Consider the following 23,241-nt stretch of genomic DNA (forward strand, 5'->3'; position numbering starts at 1 on the left):
AGTGTGTTATGAATGAGACCAAAACACAAATAACATTCCTCCTGCAGCGGACTTGTGATCCCTCCCTCTCCCGGCAGGAATCTGCCTGCCTAGCTGCCTGCTGTGTGCAATGCAATCGGCCTACACACACGTACACGCACACGCACACACCTACAATTCTGATAAAAGTGCATTTGCCTTCCTTGACTTTGGTCTCACTTCATGAAGTCAAAATCATCTATGCTAGCACCACCTGGGAGTCAGCCCCGCCTGTTTGCATCTCAAAGAAACCTTCACCCTGGGGTCTTCAGAGAAGGGGGAAGTCAAGATGAAATTTCTGTGACGTCAGGGGGGACAGTCACAGGGGTGGGTTAGCCCCGGACATCATTCAACCCCACTCTGTGCTTTGGTTTCTGCAAATAAACTATGGAGCAGCCCAAGTCCACAAACCCTTGCCTTGGGGTGAGGGGAAGACTGACCGCAGTGTTTCCACAGGCAATGCTCGGCTGAGAAACAGGGTAGAGTCCCTGACTCACTCCAGCTACGTGTCAGTGCAGCCTGGGAACCTGCATCATCACTGATCCTTCAGGAAGAACAGGAAATTCACTTTGTAAAAGTCCTTCCAGACACCTAGACTACCTGATCTTTGCAAAGATGCTGGTTCCCATCATTCCTGCCAAGCAACCTTTTTTCTTTCTTGGTACTTCCCTGCCTCCTACAATATGTGTGTATATATTGGGGGAGAGGGGTAGTTAACAAGAGATCTATCAGGGTCAGGCAGTGGTGCACCTGGTTAAGCAGACACATTCCAGTGTACAAGGACCCAGGTTCAAGCCCCTGGTCCCCATCTCTGTAGGGAAATTGTGAAGATATGGTTGAGCATGGTGTGGGACCTCCTATTAAAAATGGGAGTCTTGGGAGTCAGGCGGTAGCACAGCAGGTTAAGCGCATATGGTGCAAAGTGCAAGGACCGGAGTAAGGATCCTGGTTCGAGCCCCCAGCTCCCCACCTGCAGGGGAGTCGCTTCACAGGCGGTGAAGCAGGTCTGCAGGTGTCTGTCTCTCCCCCTCTCTGTCTTCCCCTCCTCTCTCCATTTCTCTCTGTCCTATCCAACTAATGCCGACATCATCAACAACAATATAACTACAACAATAAAACAAGGGCAACAAAAGAGAATAAATTTTAAAAAGGGGGGGGGGGAGTGTGATGGCACGACCTTTTCCTGTTAGTCTCTCTCTGCTTGAGATTGACCATGGAGGGAAAATGACCACCAGAGAATGTCTCCTCTGTCAGCCTCCCTGCTTCACAAAGGACCCTGCATGCAGCCCATTTTCTTGCTCTCAAACCAGTTGGTTCGTTGACTCAGAAGTTAATAGAAGTCCATCTTCTTTGATTCTACGTGGCCGACACATCATCGTTCTGCTCTGTCAAACTACAACCAAGAACATCCTCTTTATTCATCCACCTCCTCCGGTCCTTCTAACCCTACATGATCTATCTCCTCTCTTAAGGCTCCTCTCTGTCTGCTAGTTATTGATAACCCTACTTCCTTCATTCCTTTGATCAACTTAACCCCTTGTTCAACATTTACTAGAGATGTTTTGACCTTTTCTGAACCCCCCCATTTCTCTTTGTCCCTTTTCTCCCAAACCATATATGGAATGGATAACTTGCTTCCTCCTACAACCCCTTATAAACCCTACTTTGCTGTTCAATCAATGGATTGCCCATGAGACAAGTCCCGGGTCTTCTCTATTGTTGTGACACTAGCATCAGGCATAAGGAGAGACCTGTACAACTCCACCCCTGCTGCCCCGGAACATTCTCTTAGGCCCCTGCATCTGATGCGCAACAGAGCGGGTATACCAGGAGTCTGTGCCTGGGAAAGAGGCCCCACCCCAAAAAGCCCGACACACCTGCAGGGGGGAAGCCTCATGAGTGGTGAAGCACAGCTGTCTTCCGTCTTCTCCCTCTACCACCACCTCCCTGTCTATTTCTCTCTGTCTCTATTCAAAAATGAATAGCTCCATAACTCGATCCCTGCAGATGAGACAGTTACAGCTTTACATCTTGCTTCCAGTTTCTCTCATCAGAAGAGAAAACAGCTTCTGAACTCACTGAGACACCTTTAAACAAACTGTTTTGTCCCTCATGGACTTTTCTTCAAAATCATTGATTGCGGAAGTACGTGCTGCTCCAGTGCTGTGACTGGGATCACTCGCATCCTGCTCACCTCAGCCTGTCACCCCAAGCTCGTGTCGGGAGGAAAGAGCAGGATTTTATCTGCTCATTTATGGGAATCTGCCAAGGCTGTGTTCTTCTGAAGTCAGGCATGTTAATTACACTGGCAATGATGGAAGACTCAATTAACAGGGTAATGAGTTTAGCATGACAAGCACCAGGGCAAGCTGGCAAACAGACAGAGAGGGAGGGCTGTGCTGGCCTGCAGAGGGCAGCATCTCTGCCTCCCTGACCCTGGAGCCCTGCAGACAACCAGCCGTCCCAGCGGATACAACTGTCAGTCCTTCGCCTCACCGGGGCCTGGGCAGGAGGAAGGGCTCAGAGGGAACGAGGAGACTCCAAACGAGTAAGAAGCTGGAGTGTAGTGAAGACAGAAAAGACGCTGGGAGAGGAACTACTTGTCAAGGCCTCGACTTTCCTGCCTGTGTTACGGAGACCTCAGCACTGTCACCACTAGAGGGGACACACAGTCAGGCAGCTCTTGGAACACACTGCAGGTGCACCTGTACACGCACCCCCAAGAAATGCTCTTAACTAGGAGCCAGGCGGTGGCACACCTGATTGAGTGCACACACTACAGTGCACAAGGAACTGGGTTCAAACCCTGGGACCTCACCTGCACAGGGAAAGCTTCCTAAGTGTTGAAGTAGAGCTGCAGGTGTCTCTGTCTGTCTTCCTCTCTATCTTCCCTTCTCTCAATTTCTCTCTGTCTCTAACCAGTAATAAAGAAAATGACAAAATAAATCTTAATGATATGTATGCAGTAACTTTCTTGGCAAACGCTAGAAGAAGAAGTAGCTTTCTTCTTCTAGCGTTTGCCCTTCTCCCGTAGCCAGTCAACAGCGTCAGGTTGAGCCTGATGTAAAGTTTCGAGACCTCCTTTGAATCTGGAGAGGTGGCAGTCGTTGACTATGTGGGTCATAGTCCGTCTGGAGCCACAGGGGCAGTTCGGGTCGTCTCTGGCTCCCCAGCGATGGAACATAGCGGCGCACCGGCCATGGCCTGTTCGATAACGATTGAGGAGGGCCCAATCATAACGTGCTAGGTCAAAGCCGGGTTGACGCTCGCAGGGGTCTGTGATGAGGTGTTTGTTCTTGACCTCAGCTGACTGCCAACTCTGTTTCCAAGAGACTGGAACAGAGAAGTTCAGTGTAGGCATAGGGGACCAGATTGGGTGACGAGACGTCAAGCGTTGGACAGGGTGGGCGAAGATATCCGCGTATATCGGCAGGTCCGGTCGAGCGTAGACGTGGGAAATGAACTTAGATGATGCCGCATCCCGACGAATATCTGGCGGGGCGATGTTACTAAGAACTGGCAGCCATGGAACCGGGGTGGAACGGATGGTTCCAGAAATTATCCTCATGGAGGAATATAATTTGGAATCGACCAAGTGGACATGGGGGCTACGGAACCATCCTGGGGCACAGTATTCTGCAGTGGAATAGCATAATGCCAGAGAGGATGATCGTAGTGTGGAAGCGCTCGCGCCCCATGAGGAGCTGGCCAGTCTTGCAATGATGTTATTCCTCGCGCCCACCTTTGCTGCAGTTTTTTATGAGATGTTCGTGGAATGACAGGGTGCGATCGAGAGTAACGCCAAGATAGACTGGCTGGGCTTCGTGCCGGATTCTCGTATCGCCAAGCTGCACATTAAGCTCACGCGAGGCCGAGGCATGGTGTAGATGGAAAACAGATGATATGCAGTAACTAAAATGACAGAGTGACACACATGCTGATGTCCCTAGGAGGACCTGGGGTCAGAATCTGAATCTGAATTGCAGCTCAAACCCTCTCTTACAATCACACAACCTCAGAGGATCCCAAGCAGAATTAACCCAGACTTGAAGATGCTAAGACACACCATATTTAGAATGGAAAGGAATAAGGATAAAGAAAGGGTCCTGAAGGCTGCAAGAGAAAAACAAAGAGTCACCTACAGAGGAAAACCCATAAGATTAGCAGCAGACTTCTCCACACAAACACTACAGGCCAGAAGAGAATGGCAAGATATCTATCGAGTGCTCAATGAGACAGGCTTTCAACCAAGACTACTCTATCCTGATAGCCTGTCATTCAGACTAGATAAAGGCATAAAAACCTTCTCAGACAAATAACAGTTGAAAGAATCAACTATCACCAAGCCTGCCCTGAAAGAAGTTCCAAAAGGTCTCTTTATTATAAAACATCACATCACCATAAACATGCCATATATCAAAACACTCTAAAATTTTAGAATAATGGCATTAAAATATCTTCATTCTATGTCAATAAATGTCAATGGCGTGAATTCATCTATTAAAAGGCACAGACTAAAAAAGGGCTTCTGTAGTGAGTGACACACGTAGGGCAGCTCGTTTGCTCTACGTGCGGAATCGACATCAAAAGGCACAGACTAGGAAGGCGGATCAGAAAACACAACCCAACCATATGCTGTCTACAGGAATCCCACCTAACTCAACAAGACAAACACAGACTCACAGTGAAAGGATGGAAAACTACCATACAAACCACAAAAAAAAGGGCAGGAACAGTTATTCTCAATCAGACATGGCAGACCTTAAAACACATTAAAATTTAAAAAAATACTCAGAGAATCAGTCAATCAAGAGGTCTCAATGATTAGTAACATCCATACACCCAGTGAGAGGCCATCTAAATACATCAAACATCTACTGAAAGGGCTACAGCAATATATTAACAGCAACACAGTCATAGTAGGGGATTTCAACACCCCTTGGATGTTGGAACAGAAACTATCAAATACTTAGAGGGGAATATTGACAGATCTCTTGTCCATCTAAAGTTTAACAGCACTTTCAATGAAATGAATCCAATTACAAAAAAAAAAAAAAGTTGAACAATAAACACAAAGCAGAACTTGCACTGGGTCTGGTGCACTGCACCAGAGTAAAGGACTCTGGGGGGAGAGAGGGAGGGTTCAGGTCCTGGAACATGGTGGCAGAGGAGGACCTAGAGGGAGGTTAAATTGTTATGTGGAAAGCTGAGAAATGTGAACAGGGCTAGATGGCATAATGGTGATGCAAAGAGACTCTTATTCCTGAGGCTCCAAAGTCCAGGTTCATGGTGCATTCACATTCTTCACCCCATCTTGGATGGAGCTTGAAGGAATCCTGTTAAGTGAGATAACTCAGAAATAAAAGGATGAATATGGCATGATCTCACTCACAGGCAGAAGCTGAAAAACAAGATGAAAAGGGAAACTAGACTAGAGTTGGTGTATTGTACCAGAGTAAAAGACTCTGGGGTGGAGAGGAGGGTTCAGGTCCTGGATCATGATGGCAGAGGAGGACCTAGTGGGGATTGTATTTGTTATGTGGAAATGTTCTGCATGTCCAAACTATTGTATTTCACTGTAAACCATTAATCCCCCAATAAAGAAATTAAAAAAGAATGGCGCTGATAATCCTATCTGCTCTACTGGTTAATAAAAAGGGTGAGGGAGAGGGGAAAAAAAAAAGGCTTTTACACCACTGAACTCCAACTCAGGGATTGAAAAACTGTTAATTTATATAAAATGGTTAAAACAACAAGAAAAAATATTGGAGACTCGAACCAGGACAAGAGTCCAGCTAAAAGTCCTCCAGAGGGTGAAGCACAAAACAACGAGTTCAACATCCAAACATTAGCTAAGGAAATAATAACAGGAGTGAGTAAAGAATTTGAAAAAATTGTAATCAGAAATGCAGGAACAACAAATGAGAATATGGAAGAAAATTCTAATTATCTCATGGTTATTAGAGAGCTGAAAGCTGAAATTGCTGAGCTAAGAAGGCAACTAGCTGAACAAGCTAAAACAGTATCAGAGCAGGGCAACAAAATAGATGAACTCCAGAAAGCAGTAGAGGGCAGAGAGAATAGAATCAATGAGGCTGAAGACAGAATTAGCAAGACTGAGGATGAATTAGAGACAACTAAAAAAGAAGTAAGAGATCTCAAAAAGAGATTAAGAGATGCTGAAAACAACAACAGAGTCCTATGGGATGACTTCAAAAGAAACAATATACGCATTATTGGCTTACCAGTGGAAGAAAGAGAAGGGGAGGAAGAAAGTGTTCTCCAGGCCATAATAGCTGAAAATTTCTCTAGTCTAGACAACACCAAAGACATAAAGATTCAAGAAGCCCAGAGGGTCCCAAACAGAATTAACCCAGACCTAAAGACACCAAGACATGTCATACTTAGATTGGAAAGGAATAAGGATAAAGAAAGGATCCTCAAGGCTGCAAGAGAAAAACAAAGAGTCACCTACAAAGGAAAACCCATAAGATTAGCAGCAGACTTCTCCATACAAACACTACAGGCCAGAAGAGAATGGCAGGATATCTATCGAATGCTCAATGAGAAAGGCTTTCAGCCAAGAATACTATATCCTGCTAGACTGTCATTCAGACTAGATGGAGGCATCAAAACCTTCTCAGACAAGCAACAGTTGAAGGAAGCAACCATCACCAAGCCTGCCCTGAAAGAAGTTCTGAAAGGTCTCCTATAAACAACCAGACCACCACAAATAGGACATATATCAAAACACTCTAAAACTCTACAAGAATGGCGTTAAAATATCTTCAATCTTTGATATCAATAAATGTCAATGGCCTGAATTCACCTATTAAAAGACACAGAGTAGGAAGATGGATCAGAAAACACAACCCAACAATATGTTGTCTACAGGAAACTCACCTAACGCAACAAGACAAACACAGACTTAAAGTGAAAGGATGGAAAACTATCATTCAAGCCAATGGCCCACAAAAAAGGGCAGGAACAGCTCTTCTCATATCTGACATGATAGACTTTAAAATAGATAAGATTAAAAAAGATAGGAATGGACACTACTTAATGCTCAGAGGATCAGTCAATCAAGAGGACTTAACAATTATTAATATCTATGCACCCAATGAGAAGCCATCTAAATACATCAAACTTCTACTGAAAGAGCTACAACAATATATTAACAGTAACACAATCATAGTAGGGGACTTCAACACCCCACTATCTCAACTTGATAGATCATCCAGGCAGAAAATCAGTAAAGACATAAGGGAGCTAAATGAAGAGATAGATAAACTAGAACTATTGGACATTTTCAGAGTCATTCATCCCAAGAAACTGGAATACACATTTTACTCAAATCCACATGGGTCATTCTCAAGGATAGACCATATGTTAGGCCACAAAGACAGCATCAGCCTATTCAAGAGCACTGAAATTATCCCAAGCATCTTCTCAGACCACAGTGGAATTAAACTAACACTTAACAATCAACAAAAGATTAGTAACAGTGCCAAAATGTGGAAGCTCAACAGTACACTTCTTAACAACTTCTGGGTCAAAGAGGAAATCAAGGAAGAAATCAAAATGTTTCGAGAGTTCAATGAAAATGAAGACACAAGCTATCAAAATATTTGGGACACAGCTAAAGCAGTCCTAAGAGGGAAGTTCATAGCTATACAAGCACACATTAGGAAACAAGAAAAGGCACAAATAAACAGCCTGATTGCACATCTTAAAGACCTAGAAGAAGAACAACAAAGGAATCCTAAAGCAACCAGAAGGACAGAAATTACTAAAGTTAGGGCAGAAATAAAAAAATAAAAATAAATAAAAAGGGTGAGTGATATGGTCTCGGAGACGTGGACATTCAATTAAGGAGCTAATTATCAAAATTCAGATCTATCACTTGACAAGTCAGCCCAAAACCTCAAGTCTCTTTATGTTGAATTTGGACAAACAGATCAAGAACCGCACCGAAGGCCTGTGGGCATATGGTCAGAAGGCAGGCAGGCAGGTGTAGCACACAACAGACAGAGATAAGCAAGTTCAGACTTGCTAAATGAACACCCTCCAAATACTAATACGAATACTGCCTGAGGTTGTGGGAACAGCTTAGCTGGGAGACCACAGGGCTTGTGTGCTTTTCAATTTCTGTAGCTGCATATATCAGAGTGAAACTCTTCTTCCCTTCTCTCTTTCTCTGTCTCTCTCTCACTTTTGCATTATTGTCACCAGGATTATTGCTGGGGCTCCTTGCTGTGCTGGCAACTACAAAGCCAACACTGCCAGTGGCCATTTCCCCCTTTGTTAAATTCCTTTTCTTTGCTTTTCTTTTCTTTTCTTTTTTGCCTCCAGGGTTATCACTGGGGCCTGGTGCCTGCACCACAAATCCACTGCTCCTAGAGGCTTTTTTTTTTTCCCTTTTTGTTGCTCTTGTTGTTTTATCATTGTTGTGGTTATTGTTGTTGTTATTGATGTCATCATTGTTGGACAGGACAGAGAAAAATGAAGAGAGGAGGAGAAGGCTGAGAGGGGGAAAGAAAGATAGAAGCGGACCCCCCTGAAGGTGGGGAGCTGGGGGCTCAAACTGGGATCTTTATGCCGGTCCCTGCGCTTTGTGCCACGTGCACTTAACATGTTGCACTACTGCCCAACCCCCTAAATTTCTATCTTATTTGATAGGGCAGAGAGAAATTGAGAGGGAGAGAGAAAGATAGACACCTGCAGACCTGCTTCACTGTGAAGCATGCCCCCTGCAGGTGGGGAGCCGGGGGATTGAACCTGGGTCCTTGTGCTTGCATTTTTATGTGCTCAACTGGGTGCATGGCAGCATGGCTCTCTCTCTGTATCTCTCACTCACAACTCTATCTCATATGAAACAAATGAAATAAATCTTAAGCAGATGTATATCAGCCATCCGTACAAGGACTAAATTCGGGGAGAACAAAACAAAATTCTTGTAAGGTCAATTCTTTTTTCCAGAGTTAGAACTGCCATGGACCAAGTTGGGTGAGAGCAGGGTGATGCTTCAGGGATGCTTCACGAGGTGGCAGGACGGGGCCATTTCTCTTACCTGCCAAGGGGCACGGGAGCAGCTCGCCCTCCAGCCGTGCTTCAACGTCTCCTCCACTACAAGTGTCCCCAGAAACCTTCCGGTAGCTGTCAGCCCCATGCCAAGAACAAGAGGTCAGAGATATCTAATAGTCATGTAGAAAGGGAAGTGGGGATGCCTCTTCCCCATGGGGCAAATGCATCTGTTCACCCCCCACAGGATGAGGAAAAGACTGAGGGGGGGGCTTCTCAGCAGGACCCAGCAGCCGCTCAGGTGACCCCGACAAGCCCTCTGGAGACGTGTCCACCTAAAGCGAGTGGCACATTCAGAGCAGAGGAGCTTACAGACTTGTTTTTCTGTTTCTCTCTGGGGGCAGGGGTTTGCAGACATCATCATTCTGCATGCTGTCTGAGCTACCTGACAACTGCTGGTCTGGAAGTCAGGCGTGTGAAGGGCAAAGGCCGCGGGGGCTCCTAAAGGGCTCCTCAGGGGCAGGCCCTTCACGTCCCCACACTTCACACCTACCCTCTGGTCCTCCTGTATGAAGAGCCCACAGGACACGGCACAGGCGGAAAAGCGGACTTGCCAGAGAAGTCGGGGTCTGGAACGCACACCTCCAGTGCCAAATCTTCGCTCATCTTGAAGCCAAAGTCACTGAAAGGGCAGACGGTTGGGTTAGGCCCCTGCTCTGCAGGCCTCAGCCTTGCAGCACCAGTTCCTGGGACACCCACCCTGCCACCTGTCACCAGGGTCATGGGCTACTCAGCATGTCCCTTCAAAGAAGACTCACTCTCCGAAGCTAAAGGGAATCCATTCTCCAAAGAAGCCTTCTCTTAGACTGGAAAAGTGTCATAAAGCCAAAAAATATTTAAGTATAAAACACAAAGACTCTGGACCTGCCCTTTCTTGGCTGAATGGGGAAGAGGCACTAGTGCCCAGTGAAGCTTTCTCCTGCACACAAACCAAAAATATACAAGACAGGGGGTCGGGCGGTGGCGCAGTGGGTTAAGCGCACGTGGCGCAAAGCGCAGGGACCGGTGTAAGGATCCCGGTTCGAGCCCCCGGCTCGCCACCTGCAGGGGAGTCGCTTCACGGGCGGTGAAGCAGGTCTGCAGGTGTCTATCTTTCTCTCCCTCTCTCTCTGTCTTCCCCTCCTCTCTCCATTTCTCTCTGTCTTATCCAACAACAAAACAACGTCAACAAAGGCAATAATAACCGCAACGAGGCTGCAACAACTAGGGCAACAAAAAGGGGGGAAAAAAGGCCTCCAGGAGCGGTGGATTCATGGTGCAGGCACCGAGCCCAGCAATAACCCTGGAGGAAAAACAAATATATATATAAAAAAAAAAATCTACAAGACAAATGTAAAATAATAACCATTATTATTATTATTTAAATATATATATTTATTCCCTTTTGTTACCTTTGTTGTTTTATTGTTGTAGTTACTACTGTTGTTATTGATGTCATTGTTGTTGGATAGGACAGAGAGAAATGGAGAGAGGAGGGGAAGACAGAGAGGGGGAGAGAAAGATAGACACCTGCAGACCTGCTTCACCGCCTGTGAAGCGACTCCCCTGCAGGTGGGGAGCCGGGGGATTGAACCAGGATCCTTACACCGGTGGTCCTTGCACTTTGCGCCACCTGCACTTAACCCGCTGAGCTCCTGCCTGACTCCCTATTACTTTTTTTTTTCAACTAAGGACTAAGGATTCAGTTCTTTTTTTATAGGGTGCTGTGAAATGAATCCAAGTTTTATGCATGTGCAGAACCATTGAACAGCCTCCAGGACCCCAATATTCCTTTATTTCTGTTAGAGAAAAAGATAAAGTGGGAGAGAGAGTGAAGGGGAAAGATAAAAAGAGAAGAGACAACGCAGCACTGCTTGACTATCCACAGAGCTTCCCTGGTGCCAAAGACTACACTCAGGCACGGCAAGGCATGACCACTACCGGCTGAGCTATCTTCCGGCCTCCCAATAATACTAATAATTATTGTTATTTTAATTGCCACCCATGTCTATCACCAGGGCTGAGTGCCTGTACTACGAATGCACTGTCCCTGGTGGTCACTTTTTGCGGTAGCGCAGCAGATTAAACGCACGTGGCACAAAGCACAAGGACTGGCAATAAGGATCCCGGTTCAAGCCCCCGGCTCCCCACTGGCAGGGAGCATCACTTCATAGGCGGTGAAGCAGGTCTGCAGGTGTCTATCTTTTTCTCCCCCCTCTGTCTTCCCCTCCTCTCTCCATTCCTCTCTGTCCTATCCAACAAAAACAATAACAACAATAACAACAAGGGCAAGAAAAATGGCCTCCAGGAGCAGTGGATTCGTAATGCAGGCACCGAGCCCCCACGATAACCCTGGAAGCAAAAAAAAAGGGGGGTGGGGGTGGGAGGTTTGTATCGACCTGCCAACACCCATGTCCATTGGAGAAGCCAGACCTCCCACCTTCTGCACCCCATAATGATCCTGGGTCCATGCTCACAGAGGGCTATAGAATAGGAAAGCTTCCAATGGAGGGGATGGGATACTGAACTCTGGTGTTGTACTCCTGTTATCTTACAATCTTGTTGATCATCACTAAATCATTAATTAAAAAAAGGGGGGCCAGCAACTAAGCTATTTCATCGGCCCTGATTTATTTGAAATTAAAAGACAGGAAGACAGAAGACAGTGGAGGAGGACCACCGCAGGTCAGCAAAGGCTCAGCGTACAATGACACTTTCAGATACTTTCCTGGGTCCAGGAGTTAGCACAAGGCTCGCATGTACGAGGTCCCCGGTGCAATTGCCGGCACTGCCATTGTCAGAACTGAGCTGTGCTCTCGACAGATAAAGAAATAAAGAAATATAAATGACAATTCCCAGGTGCCTGAGGGAGAGTGGCATGTGGCACAGAGGTACTGAGCTTTCATCACTGGGAACAGCACCCAGCTCAGGACCTGCAGTCCTCTTGACCTCATAGTGGCACAGAGAATTCGTCCCGCTGGCCATAGTGCAGAGAGAGGCCCGGCGGTGGGGCTGGACAAAGCTGTGCCAGGACCACAGGCCACCGGGCAGACCTGCAGGCCTGCAAGCTCAGGCAGACCTCGCCCTTTAGCGAGACCCTAGGTGGCTCCTGAGTGCCTTCGATTTCAGGAGCTGGTCTGGACCCTCAGCTGGGCCAGCCTGCTGGCGTTGTTGGTCAAGAACCAGACGGGGGTGGTGTGGGGGGTGGGCAGTGATACACTCGATTGAGCGCACACATTACCATGTGTGAGGACACCAACTGGAGCCCCGGCTCCTCACCTGCAGGGGGGATGTTTCAGGAGTAGTGAAGGAGGTCTGCAGGTGTCTATCTCTCTCTCTCTTCCTTTCTATCTCTCCCATCCCTCTCGATTTCTTTCTCCTTTTCATTTTATTTATTTATTTTTAATTTTTATATTTATTTATTTTCCCTTTGTTGCCCTTGTCGTTATTATTGTTGTTGTTATTGATGTCGTTGTTGGACAGGACAGAGAGAAATGGAGAGAGGAGGGGAAGAGAGAGAGGGGGAGAGACAGACAGACACCTGCAGACCTGCTTCACCGCTTGTGAAGCGACTCCCCTGCAGCTGGGGAGCCGGGGGCTCAAACCGGGATCCTTCTGCTGGTCCTTGCGCTTTGAGCCACGTGCGTTTAACCTGCTGCGCTACCGCCCGACTCCCCCTTTTTTTATTTTTATGATTTTTTTTCTTTTTAAAAATCACTTTATTAGTGGAAATAATGAATTTACAAGGCAAATATTTTTATGAATACAGTTTCTTTTTTACAATTTAAAATTAAAAAGTCATTATCATAATACAGAAAAACTGGATGAGAGAGGGAGGAAAAAGACACCCACTGCACTGCTTCACTACTCATGAAGCTTCCCGCCTGCAGGTAGGGACCAGAGGTTTGAACTGAGGTCCTCAAACACGGTGACTTGTGTATTTTACCAGTTGTGTCACCCCTGGCCCCACAAGTACAGTTTCTTATCTCTCTGTGTTTGCACATCATTTCCACTACCAACTGGTCACCTTAATGATGGTTATTCTTTCAATTCATGAGCATAAAACAACTTCCTACTGTGTCTTCTATTTCCTTTAGTGAAGTTTTATATTTTTCAATGTAAGGGTCTTTCATCTCCTACATTATGTTTTTTTTTTTCTTTTAGTATCATTTTATTCTGCTCTACTTTTTTCCTTTATTGGGGGATTAATGTTTTACATTTGACAGTGAATATAATAGTCTGTACATGTGTAGTATTTCTCAGTTTTCCACATACCAATACAACCCCCACTAGGTGCTCTATCATCCTATTTTTATGATTTTTTAAATCATCTTTATTTATTTATTGGATAGACACAGCCAAAAATCAAGAGGGGAGAGGAGAGAGAGAGGATCTGAGAGACACCTGCAGCCTTGCTTCACCACACATAAAGCCACACACACACACACCCCGCAGGTGGAGACTGGGGGCTCGAACCTGGGTCCTTATCCACTGTAACTTGTGCGCTCAACCAGGTGCACCACCACCTGGCCCCTTCAACTTATTTCTGTGCTAATAAAGAAAAAAAGAAAGAAAAATGGCCACCAGGAGCGGAGGATCTGCAGTGCCAGCACTGAACAACAGTGACCAGCCTTGAGACATAAGCACATCAGCTCAGATGGGGCCTGGGCAGTGCTGCTCCTCTGTGGCCGCTTTCCCACGGCAGTGGGCACAGGGCGCGTCTGTGACACGGTGAGCTGCCTGAAGCCTGGGCCAGGCACCTCGTGGCCCTGCTGGCCCACTGGACAGGGCACAGGTGGTCTCTGCTGCAGTCCAGGCTGGTGAGCCCTCCCAAAGCAAGTCTCTGGTCCTTATGCCTCGTGACCACTAACTAGGGAGCTGCGGGCTTCTGTTCACCCCGGGTCGGGTTTGGATCGAGGTCCAGCTGCCCTGAGACTGCTAACAGCTCCCCCAGAGCCACACTCTGGTCTCTCCAAGGCCCCTACAAGCCTTCAAGCACATACCCCGTTACCCATCAGCCTCTGCCCTAGCCTGATCTCTGCTCACTGCCCCTCCTCCTCCAGTCCACAAGGGAGCACGGAGAGCCACCAGCCATTCCCTCTGCCTCCACACACTCACACAGCGGCGCCATCCTAGGGAGCGCCTGCCCCCAACTCAGGCTCCCCTAAGGCCCAAATGCTTCCTGCAGAAACCCCCTTACCACCCCCCACCCCAACACACCCATCGCAGACACACTGCCTTCTGACTTTAACACCCACAGGACAAGGCCTGCTTCCTCCTCAAGCAGGGAGAGCTGTCTCTCTCGTGACAAGTCTGCACACATGTTGTTTATTCTGCTGTTGGCATTCTTGGCAGGTCTGGGGATATTGCTCAAGGTAATGAGCGCACGCACACACGCACGCACACACACACACACACACACGCACGCACGCACACACACACACACGTTTCAGATGATGTAATGAATTCCCTGCGGAGCAGCTGGGGAGGTGACTCCATAGCAGTGTGCAGGACTCACGCGTGACAGGCCCAGCGTTCAGCCCCCGGCACCATAAGGGGACACCACACAGGCACCAAAGAGGCAACTCAGATGGTGCGGTGGTACTATGGTGTCTCCCTCGTAAGTATACAGAATTTAAAAGTTAAATAAGAAAATTGGGCCAGGGAAGTCTCTCAAGAGAACTAAGCACTGCACCAGGCCCGGGGTTCATGCTTCAGCACCATGTGCTAAAATCACAAAGAAAAAAAAGTGACCCCAGAATGATGTAGTCCTGAATAAATAATGGTCACTTCCCCAGATTTAAGGGGAAAAGCACGTCCCCATCACAGAGCTGCTGCTTAGCCTTCGCTCAACAGAATAACCAACAGGAAAGGTACCATGCCAAGGGCTAAATGGTGGCACGCCCCATTGAGCAGAAAGGGAAAAAAAATGGCTGCCACAAGCAATGAATTCATGGTGCAGGCACCATGCCCCAGTGACAACCCCAGCTGCAATAATTATCTATCAGGTGTGGTTCCTAGCACACAAATGGCATCTGATAAACATGCTTCCTGGGATTTCCCCTCCTTTCCTCTGGGGTGTGCCTCCTCACACCGCTGAATGCATCAGACACAGCTGGTCTCCCGGGCAGTGAACCAGGACTCACCATTCGTAGTCCTCACGGGTGCAGGAGCAGTTGGACACTACCACCGGCCGGTCAAAGTCCTCCCCGTTGAAGCATGTGGCGTGGGGAGTCCTCCGCTTGAACACCGTCTTGTGTCCCAGCAGACACTCGTTGCCTCTCTCATCAGATGGCGACCACAGCTTGTAGTCATTCTCTGTACAGGGAACCCCTGGAAAGAAAGAAGGGCGTGTGAGAGGCAGCCCGAGAAGAGGGGCTTGCTGTCCCACCCACCCTGTCCCCCCACTTCCGGGCAGAGCCGCCGCCGGGAGACCAGGCGGCACCGACAGAGGGGACGGCAACTCACAAAACGTGATCATCTTGAAAGCTGGGGAGAATCAAGCCACTCCGGGCATTACCTTAAAACACGTCCCTTCAGAAATGGGTGCCCTAGGGTGCTGATTTCCTAGGTTGTTTGGGAGAGGCTGAAGGCCTGGGAGAGAGTGTCATGGAGGCTGGGCAGTGGCACACCCCATTAAGCGCATAGTATTAAGCGTACATAGTACTAAGCATAAGGATTCGGGTTCAAGCCCCTGGCTCCCCACCTGCGGGGGGGGGATGCTTCACAAGCAGTGAAACTGGTTTGCAGGTGTCTTTCTTTCCTCTCTCTAACTTCCCTTCCTCTCTCAATCTCTCTCTGTCCCATCCAGTAAAATGGAGGGGAAAAAATGGCCACCAAGAGCAGTGGATTTGAAGTGTAGACACCAAGCCCTAGTGATAGCCCTGGAGGCAAAAAAAATATGTAGACACTTGGGAACACAGATGTGAGGCCCATCTGCTGGTGTGGCCTGAGAGCAGAGGCAGCTTACTGCTGTCACTCCCTGGGAAGAGAGTCAGAGCAGCCCACCCACCCACGGCCACCGAGATTTAGGCAGAGGGGTTCCTACCGAGACCCCAAGCACACCTATTATATCTTTTCTCATCACAGTCACACCCCTATGGCTCCGGGCTGACTTTTTCAATAGAAAGAGAGAGACAGTGAGTCAGGCTGTAGCGCATCGGGTTAAGCGCAGGTGGCACAAAGCGTAGAGACCGATGTAAGGATCCTAGTTTGAACCCCGACTCCCCACCTGCGGGCTTCACAGGCGGTGAAGCAGGTCTGCAGGTGTCTGTCTTTCTCCCCCCCTCTGTCCTCCTCCTCCTCTCTCTCCATTTCTCTCTGTCCTATCCAACAACAATGACAACAATAATAACTACAACAAGAGCAACAAAAGGGAATAAGTTAAAAAAAAAAAAGATAATAAAAAGTAACAAGCATGTTAAAGAAAAAAAAAAGAGAGAGAGAGAGAGACAGAAGGACAGAGGAAACACACCACAGTGCTGACGCAACAGGGGCCGGGCTTCACCTGGGGCCAAACGCACAGCAAAGCGGGTGAGCCCCACCTCGCTGCCCCCCCCCCCCGCGTCTTTTTATGATAGACACGTCCATAGATGCTCTCTTCCCAGAACTCATGAACAAAAGCCAAGTCAATGCCATCATGCCAGGCAGGTCTGGGGTGGTGGAAGTGGAGAGACCGGCAGCTGTGCAGGACAGGCGCCTGCTTCTAAGGACATCGGGATCAAGTTAGTGATGGTGGCACTGGTGGGTGACCCAAACATCGTGACAGACACGAGTTTAGAAGCTGCTTGAGCTCTGGACACCAAGAAGAAGGGGAGACGTTTTCTGTCTGGGCCTCAACAGTCTAGAGCGCTGGGCCCTGAATTAACCAAGGGTCTCAGCTAACCAGGCCTGAGTGGGCATCAGAGGGGCAGCCTGGCAGCCAGCTTGGCACAGGCAAGGACAGACCGGCAGGCAGGCAGGAGGCAGTGTGTAGCCTTCCTCGTCCTCAGTGGCATGCACGGCCCTGTCCACCCTCCACTGGCGGGGCCTCATCCATTTCCTGGCACAGCCTGGTGCCATCCTGCTTTTCACACTCAGGTACTGGTTGAATTTGGCAAAGTTTAACGTGTTGATTTGAAAGAATGTCTTCTTTCTTTCTTTCTTTCTTTCTTTCTTTCTTTCTTTCATTTACTCACTCACACATGCCACACACATAAACCCAAACTTCCTAGGTGCCAGTGAACGCCCAAGGCAACGAGGACACACAATGTGACACATGGTCCCACTGATAGCAGCCTGCTCTCCAAACTGCCTCAGAGTCCGTCTCCTTCCGCTTCCCGTGCTGAGTACTGAGCGTCTAAGCTCGAGCTGCTCTGGTCACAAGCCCCCCTGTGCAGAGCTGGGGGCAGCTGTTTACCGAGGACGTCCGTGGCATTGACCTGGAGGATCAGCCAGCTGTGCACGTTCTCCTTGTTGGAGCCAAAGATGGTGAAGACCGTGCTCTTCTCCCCAGGCTCCGTGAGCAGTCCGTACACAAACACGGGCTTCTCGGAGAAGATGAACGTTTTCCAGGTCTCCCCTTCATTGGTGCTGTACCTGTCCAAGTGCAAGAAAGAGCGTTTTTCAGTTAAAACTCCCCAGAGGGCAGGCGAGACAACACAATAGTTATGTATACAGAGTCTCATGCCGGAGGATCCAAGCCCCAGGTTCAATCCCCTGCACCACCATAAGCCAGAGTTGAATAGTGCTCTAGACAGAAAAAAAAAAAAAAAAAGAGTTAAACTCCTCAGAGGAAGGCCTTGGCTTCCAGGTAACATTCCTCAGAACCAGGAAGGAGGCTCTGTGAAGAAATGGCCAGTTCTGAGCTAAGACAGGGAGGGCTTGAGGTGATGCCAGGAAGGTAGAATGCACTCAGGGATGAAAGTGGTCATCTTGGGAATCGGGCATTATTGCAGTGGGCTAAGTGCAGGTGGCGCAAAGCACAAGAACCAGTGTAAGGATCCTGGTTCAAGCCCCCGGCTCCCCCCCTGTAGGGGAGTCGTTTCACAGGCGGTGAAGCATGTCTGCTTTACATTGGTTTGTTCTAGCCTTCCCCCCCCCCAAGAGAATTGGATCAGTCCAATTAATTTCGCGGGCCTGCTTGGCCCCGCCCCAAGAAACCCGGAGAGAGGGTTCCTGAGTCCGGGAGTTCCTGAGTTCGAGAGTGCGAGAGTTTCAGAGGGTTCCCGAGTACGAGAGTTGGAGAGTTCCTGAGTTCCAGAGTAAGAGAGAGAGTGCTTGCGCCGCCGCAAAGAGGCAGCAGAGTTCTGTTTGGTGATTAGTTTGTCTTAGTTTATGAATCGTTGTTCCTGAATAAAGAAATACAGCTTCCCTGCCCAGCCGTTGTCTCCGCGTCTCTGTTACCCGCCGTGAAGCTAGCCCGCCCGGCAAGAGCTTCCGAAATTTTAACAACAGAAGCAGGTCTGCAGGTGTCTGTCTTTCTCTCCTCCTCTCTGTCTTTCCCCTCCTCTCTCCATTTCTCTCTGCCCTATCCAACAACAATGACAACAATAATAACTACAACCATAAAACAACAAGGGCAACAAAAGGGAATAAATAAAATAAATATTAAAAAAGAAAAACGAAAAACGAAAGTGGTCATCTTAATAGACATGGGACCAGCTTGAGGGGGCTCCAACTGGTCAAGTTTAGGAGAACATGAAGATGCAGAACAGATGTAATGGAGCATCCATGAATAAAGCAAAGTGCTGCTCTCTAAATGATATAAAGAGGGGGAGTCGGGCGGTAGCACTGCAGGTTAAGCACACGTGGCGCAAAACGCAAGGGCTGGCATAAGGATCCCAGTTCGAGCCTGGATCCCCACCTGCAGGAGGTCACTTCAAAAGCGGTGAAACAGGTCTGCAGGTGTCTGTCTTTCTCTCCTCCTCTCTGTCTTCCCCTCCTCTCTCCATTTCTCTCTGTGCTATCCAACAACAACAGCTATGACAACAATAACAACTACAACAAGCACAACAACAAGGGCAACAAAATGGGAAAAATAGCCTTCAGGAGCAGTGGATTTGTAGTGCAGGCACCAAGCCCCAGCAGTAACCCAGGAGGCAGTAAATAAATAAATTGATATAAAAGGGGAGAGCAATAGTTCATGTCACTTAGTACATACTGAAAAACATTATGAAAAAAAAAAAAAGACCAGGGCCAGGCAGTAGTGTACTGGGTTAAGCACACACATCACAATGCACAGGAACACAGGTTCAAGCCCCCGGTCCCCACCTGTAGGGGGAAAGGTTCACAAGTGGTGAAGCAGGGCTACAGTTGTCTGTCTCTCTCCCTCTGTATCTCCCCTTTCCCTCTCAATTTCCCTCTGTCTCTATCCAAAAATAAATAAATAAATAAATAAATAAATAAATAAATCTGTGGCTAGACAACCCCACCAGTGTATCCTGGAGCTCTGCTTCCCCAGAACCAGGGGAAAGAGAGAGACAGGCTGGGGGTATGGATTGACCTGTCAACGTCCATGTTCAGCGGGGAAGCAGTTACAGAAGTCAGACCTTCCACCTTCTGCATCCCACAATGACCCTGGGTCCATGCTCCCAGAAGGATAAAGAATAGGAAAGCTGTCAGGGGAGAACATGGGATATGGAGTTCTGGTGGTGGAAATTATGTGGAGTTGTAGCCCTCTTATCCTATGGTTTTTGTCAGTGTTTCCTTTTTATAAATAAAAGGAAAAAAAAGAAAAAAAATTTTAAAGACTGCTCTATAATCCTCTGTGTAATAACTGTGTCAGACTAGATCACTATCAGATGTTTAAGAACTTTTTTGTTCTGACCAGACAATATTTTTAGTCCACCTGCATGTTAGCTAACAAGCTCAAACACAAATCACTACAGTCATAGGCCCCGAGGAACATACCTAAAGTAGACTTCCTAGCTTCTTCCCATTCTAAGGTGTCTATTCTTACCTGCTCTATTTTTTACTTCCTGGTTTCTGTTTATTAAGCACCAAGTTGCTAACATGATTCCATCCTGAACTCCCTGGGTGGATGGCCTCACCAATGTGTCCTGGAACCCTACCTCTCTAGAGCCCTCTGCCGCCCTGGAAAGAAAAGAAACAGGCTAGGGGAATGGGTCAGCCTGCCAACGTCTATGTCCTGGGGAGAAGCAGTTACAGAAGCCAGAACTCCCACCTTCTGCATCGCATAAAGAATTCTGGTCCATCCTCTCAGATCGGGGGAAATGTTAGGGGGAAGATGACCAGAGGGCTCTGAACTCCAGTTCCATCAAGATCCAGAGAGAGAAGAGGAAAAAAAGGAAGGACACTTGAAAGTAGTAGTAGGTGTAGGTGTGACTTACAAAGGAAGAGAAGGCAGGACCATAGGGAAAATGGGGGGGGGGGGGCCCAAACATATATATTTAGAGAAAGGTAATGACAGAAATTATAGTCAATCCATAACTGTGACCTTAAGAAAAGGACTGCATTTTCCAATGGAGGGGATGGGGACACAGAACTCTGGTGATAAGGATGGTGTGGAATCGTACCCCTGTTATCTTGTTATTTTGTAAACCAATATTAAATTGGTAGTAAAAAAAAAAAACCTATTTTGTGAAGAGAACTGGGAAGTAGAAAGTACACACACAATGAAAGATATCAACCCACACATTCTGAGCACCTGACCTTCCCAAAACTGGAAACACTAACAGTGGGACACCCTGAGATAACACTCTTCCTGGATAAAGCACTGAGGGTGACACACGGTCTCCACAAGATGCCAGAAAGCTGGACAAATCCAGAACTTTCTATCTGATGAGATAACAGCTCTGGATTCATCCCCTGCACCGAGGTCTAGAAAGACCAGGAGAAAATGGAGGCTTTTCAGTAGAGTGTTTTAGGGTCACTCACTCACTCACAATTTTTTATACCTGACACAGATCTGCTCACGCTAAGACTCTAAACACGTCCTCTCATATGGAGAGGACTAAAATCGATACTTATACACAAAGGCTGTAGGTGGGATCATGTGGTGGGTTACAAGAGACTCTGTCAACAGGAGACTGTGTGCTCTACAGATCATCAAGAGAAAAGCTTCTCAATTGACTGATAACAGGTTCTGGCCAAGTTAATGTTTATTATTATTGTTATTGTTATTGTTATTATTTGCCTCTGGGGTTATCGCTGGGGCTCAGTGACAGCACTAAGAATCCATAGCTTCTGGTGGCCTTTTTTTTTTTTTCATTTTATTACATAGGACAGAGAGAAACTGAGAGAGGAAGGGGGGGCCGGGTGGTAGCAAGCCAGGTTAAGCATATATGGCGCAAAGCTCAAAGACCGGCATAAGGACCCTGGCTACAGCTCCCCGTAAGCGGTGAAGCAGGTCTGCAGGTGTCTGTCTTTCTCTCCCTGCTCTCTATCGCCCCCTCCTCTCTTGATTTCTCTCTGTCCTATCCAGCAACAACAATAACAACAACAATAATAATAATAACAACAAGGAAAAAAACCACCAGGAGCAGTGGATGCGTAGTGCAGGCACCAATCCCCTGGAGGTACCAAAAAAAAAAAAAGGAGAGAGACACCTGCAGACCTGCTTCACCCCTCATGAAGCGTCCCGCTGCAGATGGGGAGTGGGGGTAGAGGGGCTCAAACCCAGATCCTTGCATGGGTCTTTGTACTTAGTACTATCTGTGGCCAACCAGATGCATCACTGCCCGGCCCCCTGGCCAAGTGAACTCTGAAACAGAGAAGGGGAGAGGTCCACCCGTAGCACTGTTAAAGCAGTTTCGGCTAGCACACGTGGTTAGCCAGGAGAGAAAGGAGCAGCCTGCCTGTGCTGTGGTGATTCCGGGGGTCTGTCTCTTTGCACACGGCCTCCCTAGTTCTACTCAAGAGCTCCTGGAACTTAAGAACCTGGGGCAATGAATCAGCCATTTCCTGAGCGGCTCCCAGAGGACTCTTGAGATAAGGCATTAACAAGATGAGTAAGTAGGTGCCTGGCCAAGCACAGCCACGTTTCTGAAAATAAACTGCACATTTAGACAAAGGTGCTTTTTTTTTTTAATTTGGGGGGAAGGGGGGGCAGTCACATGACTGGCTATGACATCTGGACCAAATTCTGGAATCTAGAGGAGAACTTGGTGATGACGTGAAAGTGACCAGAGCCCTGTAGAGAACACAGACAAAGCCACCTCTGTATTCCCAACAGTCATGGACAGGGGTGTCCAGCCCCAGACTTCAGATAAACGTACAGACAAGAGCCCATAGCCGAAACTCTCAAGAGGATGAGAAGGTCTTCTACTATGATGCAGTTAACTGTGGCAATAAATAGCACGACACAATACATACAACATACCCAAAAAACAGACTAAATAGGAGAAATAGTAAAGACCTAATTTAAGAACTTGCATGGGGGGCCAGGAGGTGGCGCAGCGGGTTAAGCACACATGATAGGAAGTACAAGGACTGGCACAAGGATACCGGTTCAAGCCCCTAATTTCTTATCTGCGGGGGGGGGGGGAATCACTTCACAAGTGGTGAAGCAGGTCTGCAAGTGTCTATCTTTCTCTCTCCCTCTCTATCACTCCCCTCCTCTCTCAATTTCTCTCCATCCTATCCAATAAAATGGGGGGGGGGGGGGTGGCGGCTTCTTGGAGCAGTGGATTCATATAGTGCTGGCACTGAGCCCCAGTGAGTACACTGGAGGCAAAAAAAAAATTACGTTCCCCCCGCCCCCTAGAGACAACATAGCTGTTAGCCTCTGTACAATATGCTTGTGGAACTGTTATTTTTCTTTATTTTTTTATTGAGGGGTGAATGCTTTACAGTGCAGCCACTGACATATGCGTACAATTTCATTAGCTACGAGCCCCCCCCCCCCGAGTTTTCTTCCTCTCCTCTCTCCCCCTCGCTCCCCAGAGTCCTTTGCTTCGGTGCAGTACACCATGCCCACTCCATGTCTCCCTATGTGCTCTCCCTCCCCAGCCCTACTTTACTAAGTCCCGCTAGTAAGTGAGATGATCTGGCGTCCGCCCTTCTCTTTTTGGCTTATCTCACTCAACATGATGTCCTCGTGTTTCATCCAAGAAGATGTATTATATATATATAACCTCCAGAGTTAGTGCTGTGGCTTGATGCCAGCACTATAAATCCACTGGTACCAGGAGCCATTTTTCTTTCTTTTTCTTTCTTCTCTTT

The 23,241-nt window shown here is 47.7% G+C and overlaps 1 protein-coding gene across 1 annotated transcript in view; it reads right to left on the reverse strand.

Annotated features, from left to right (window-relative positions):
- SORL1 (sortilin related receptor 1) overlaps positions 1–23,241 on the reverse strand; it is a 219,383-nt gene that overhangs the window by 90,996 nt on the left and 105,146 nt on the right. The window contains exons 14-17 of the mRNA XM_060179854.1: positions 17,477–17,878; positions 15,225–15,411; positions 9,593–9,721; positions 9,089–9,174 (exon numbers count right to left, since the gene is read on the reverse strand). Of these exons, the coding sequence (XP_060035837.1) occupies positions 9,089–9,174; positions 9,593–9,721; positions 15,225–15,411; positions 17,477–17,878 (804 nt within the window). The remainder of the gene's footprint in view (positions 1–9,088; positions 9,175–9,592; positions 9,722–15,224; positions 15,412–17,476; positions 17,879–23,241) is intronic.

The sequence above is a fragment of the Erinaceus europaeus genome, chromosome 20 (genome assembly GCF_950295315.1).
Source record: "Erinaceus europaeus chromosome 20, mEriEur2.1, whole genome shotgun sequence".
Classification (NCBI taxonomy): Eukaryota; Metazoa; Chordata; class Mammalia; order Eulipotyphla; family Erinaceidae; genus Erinaceus; species Erinaceus europaeus.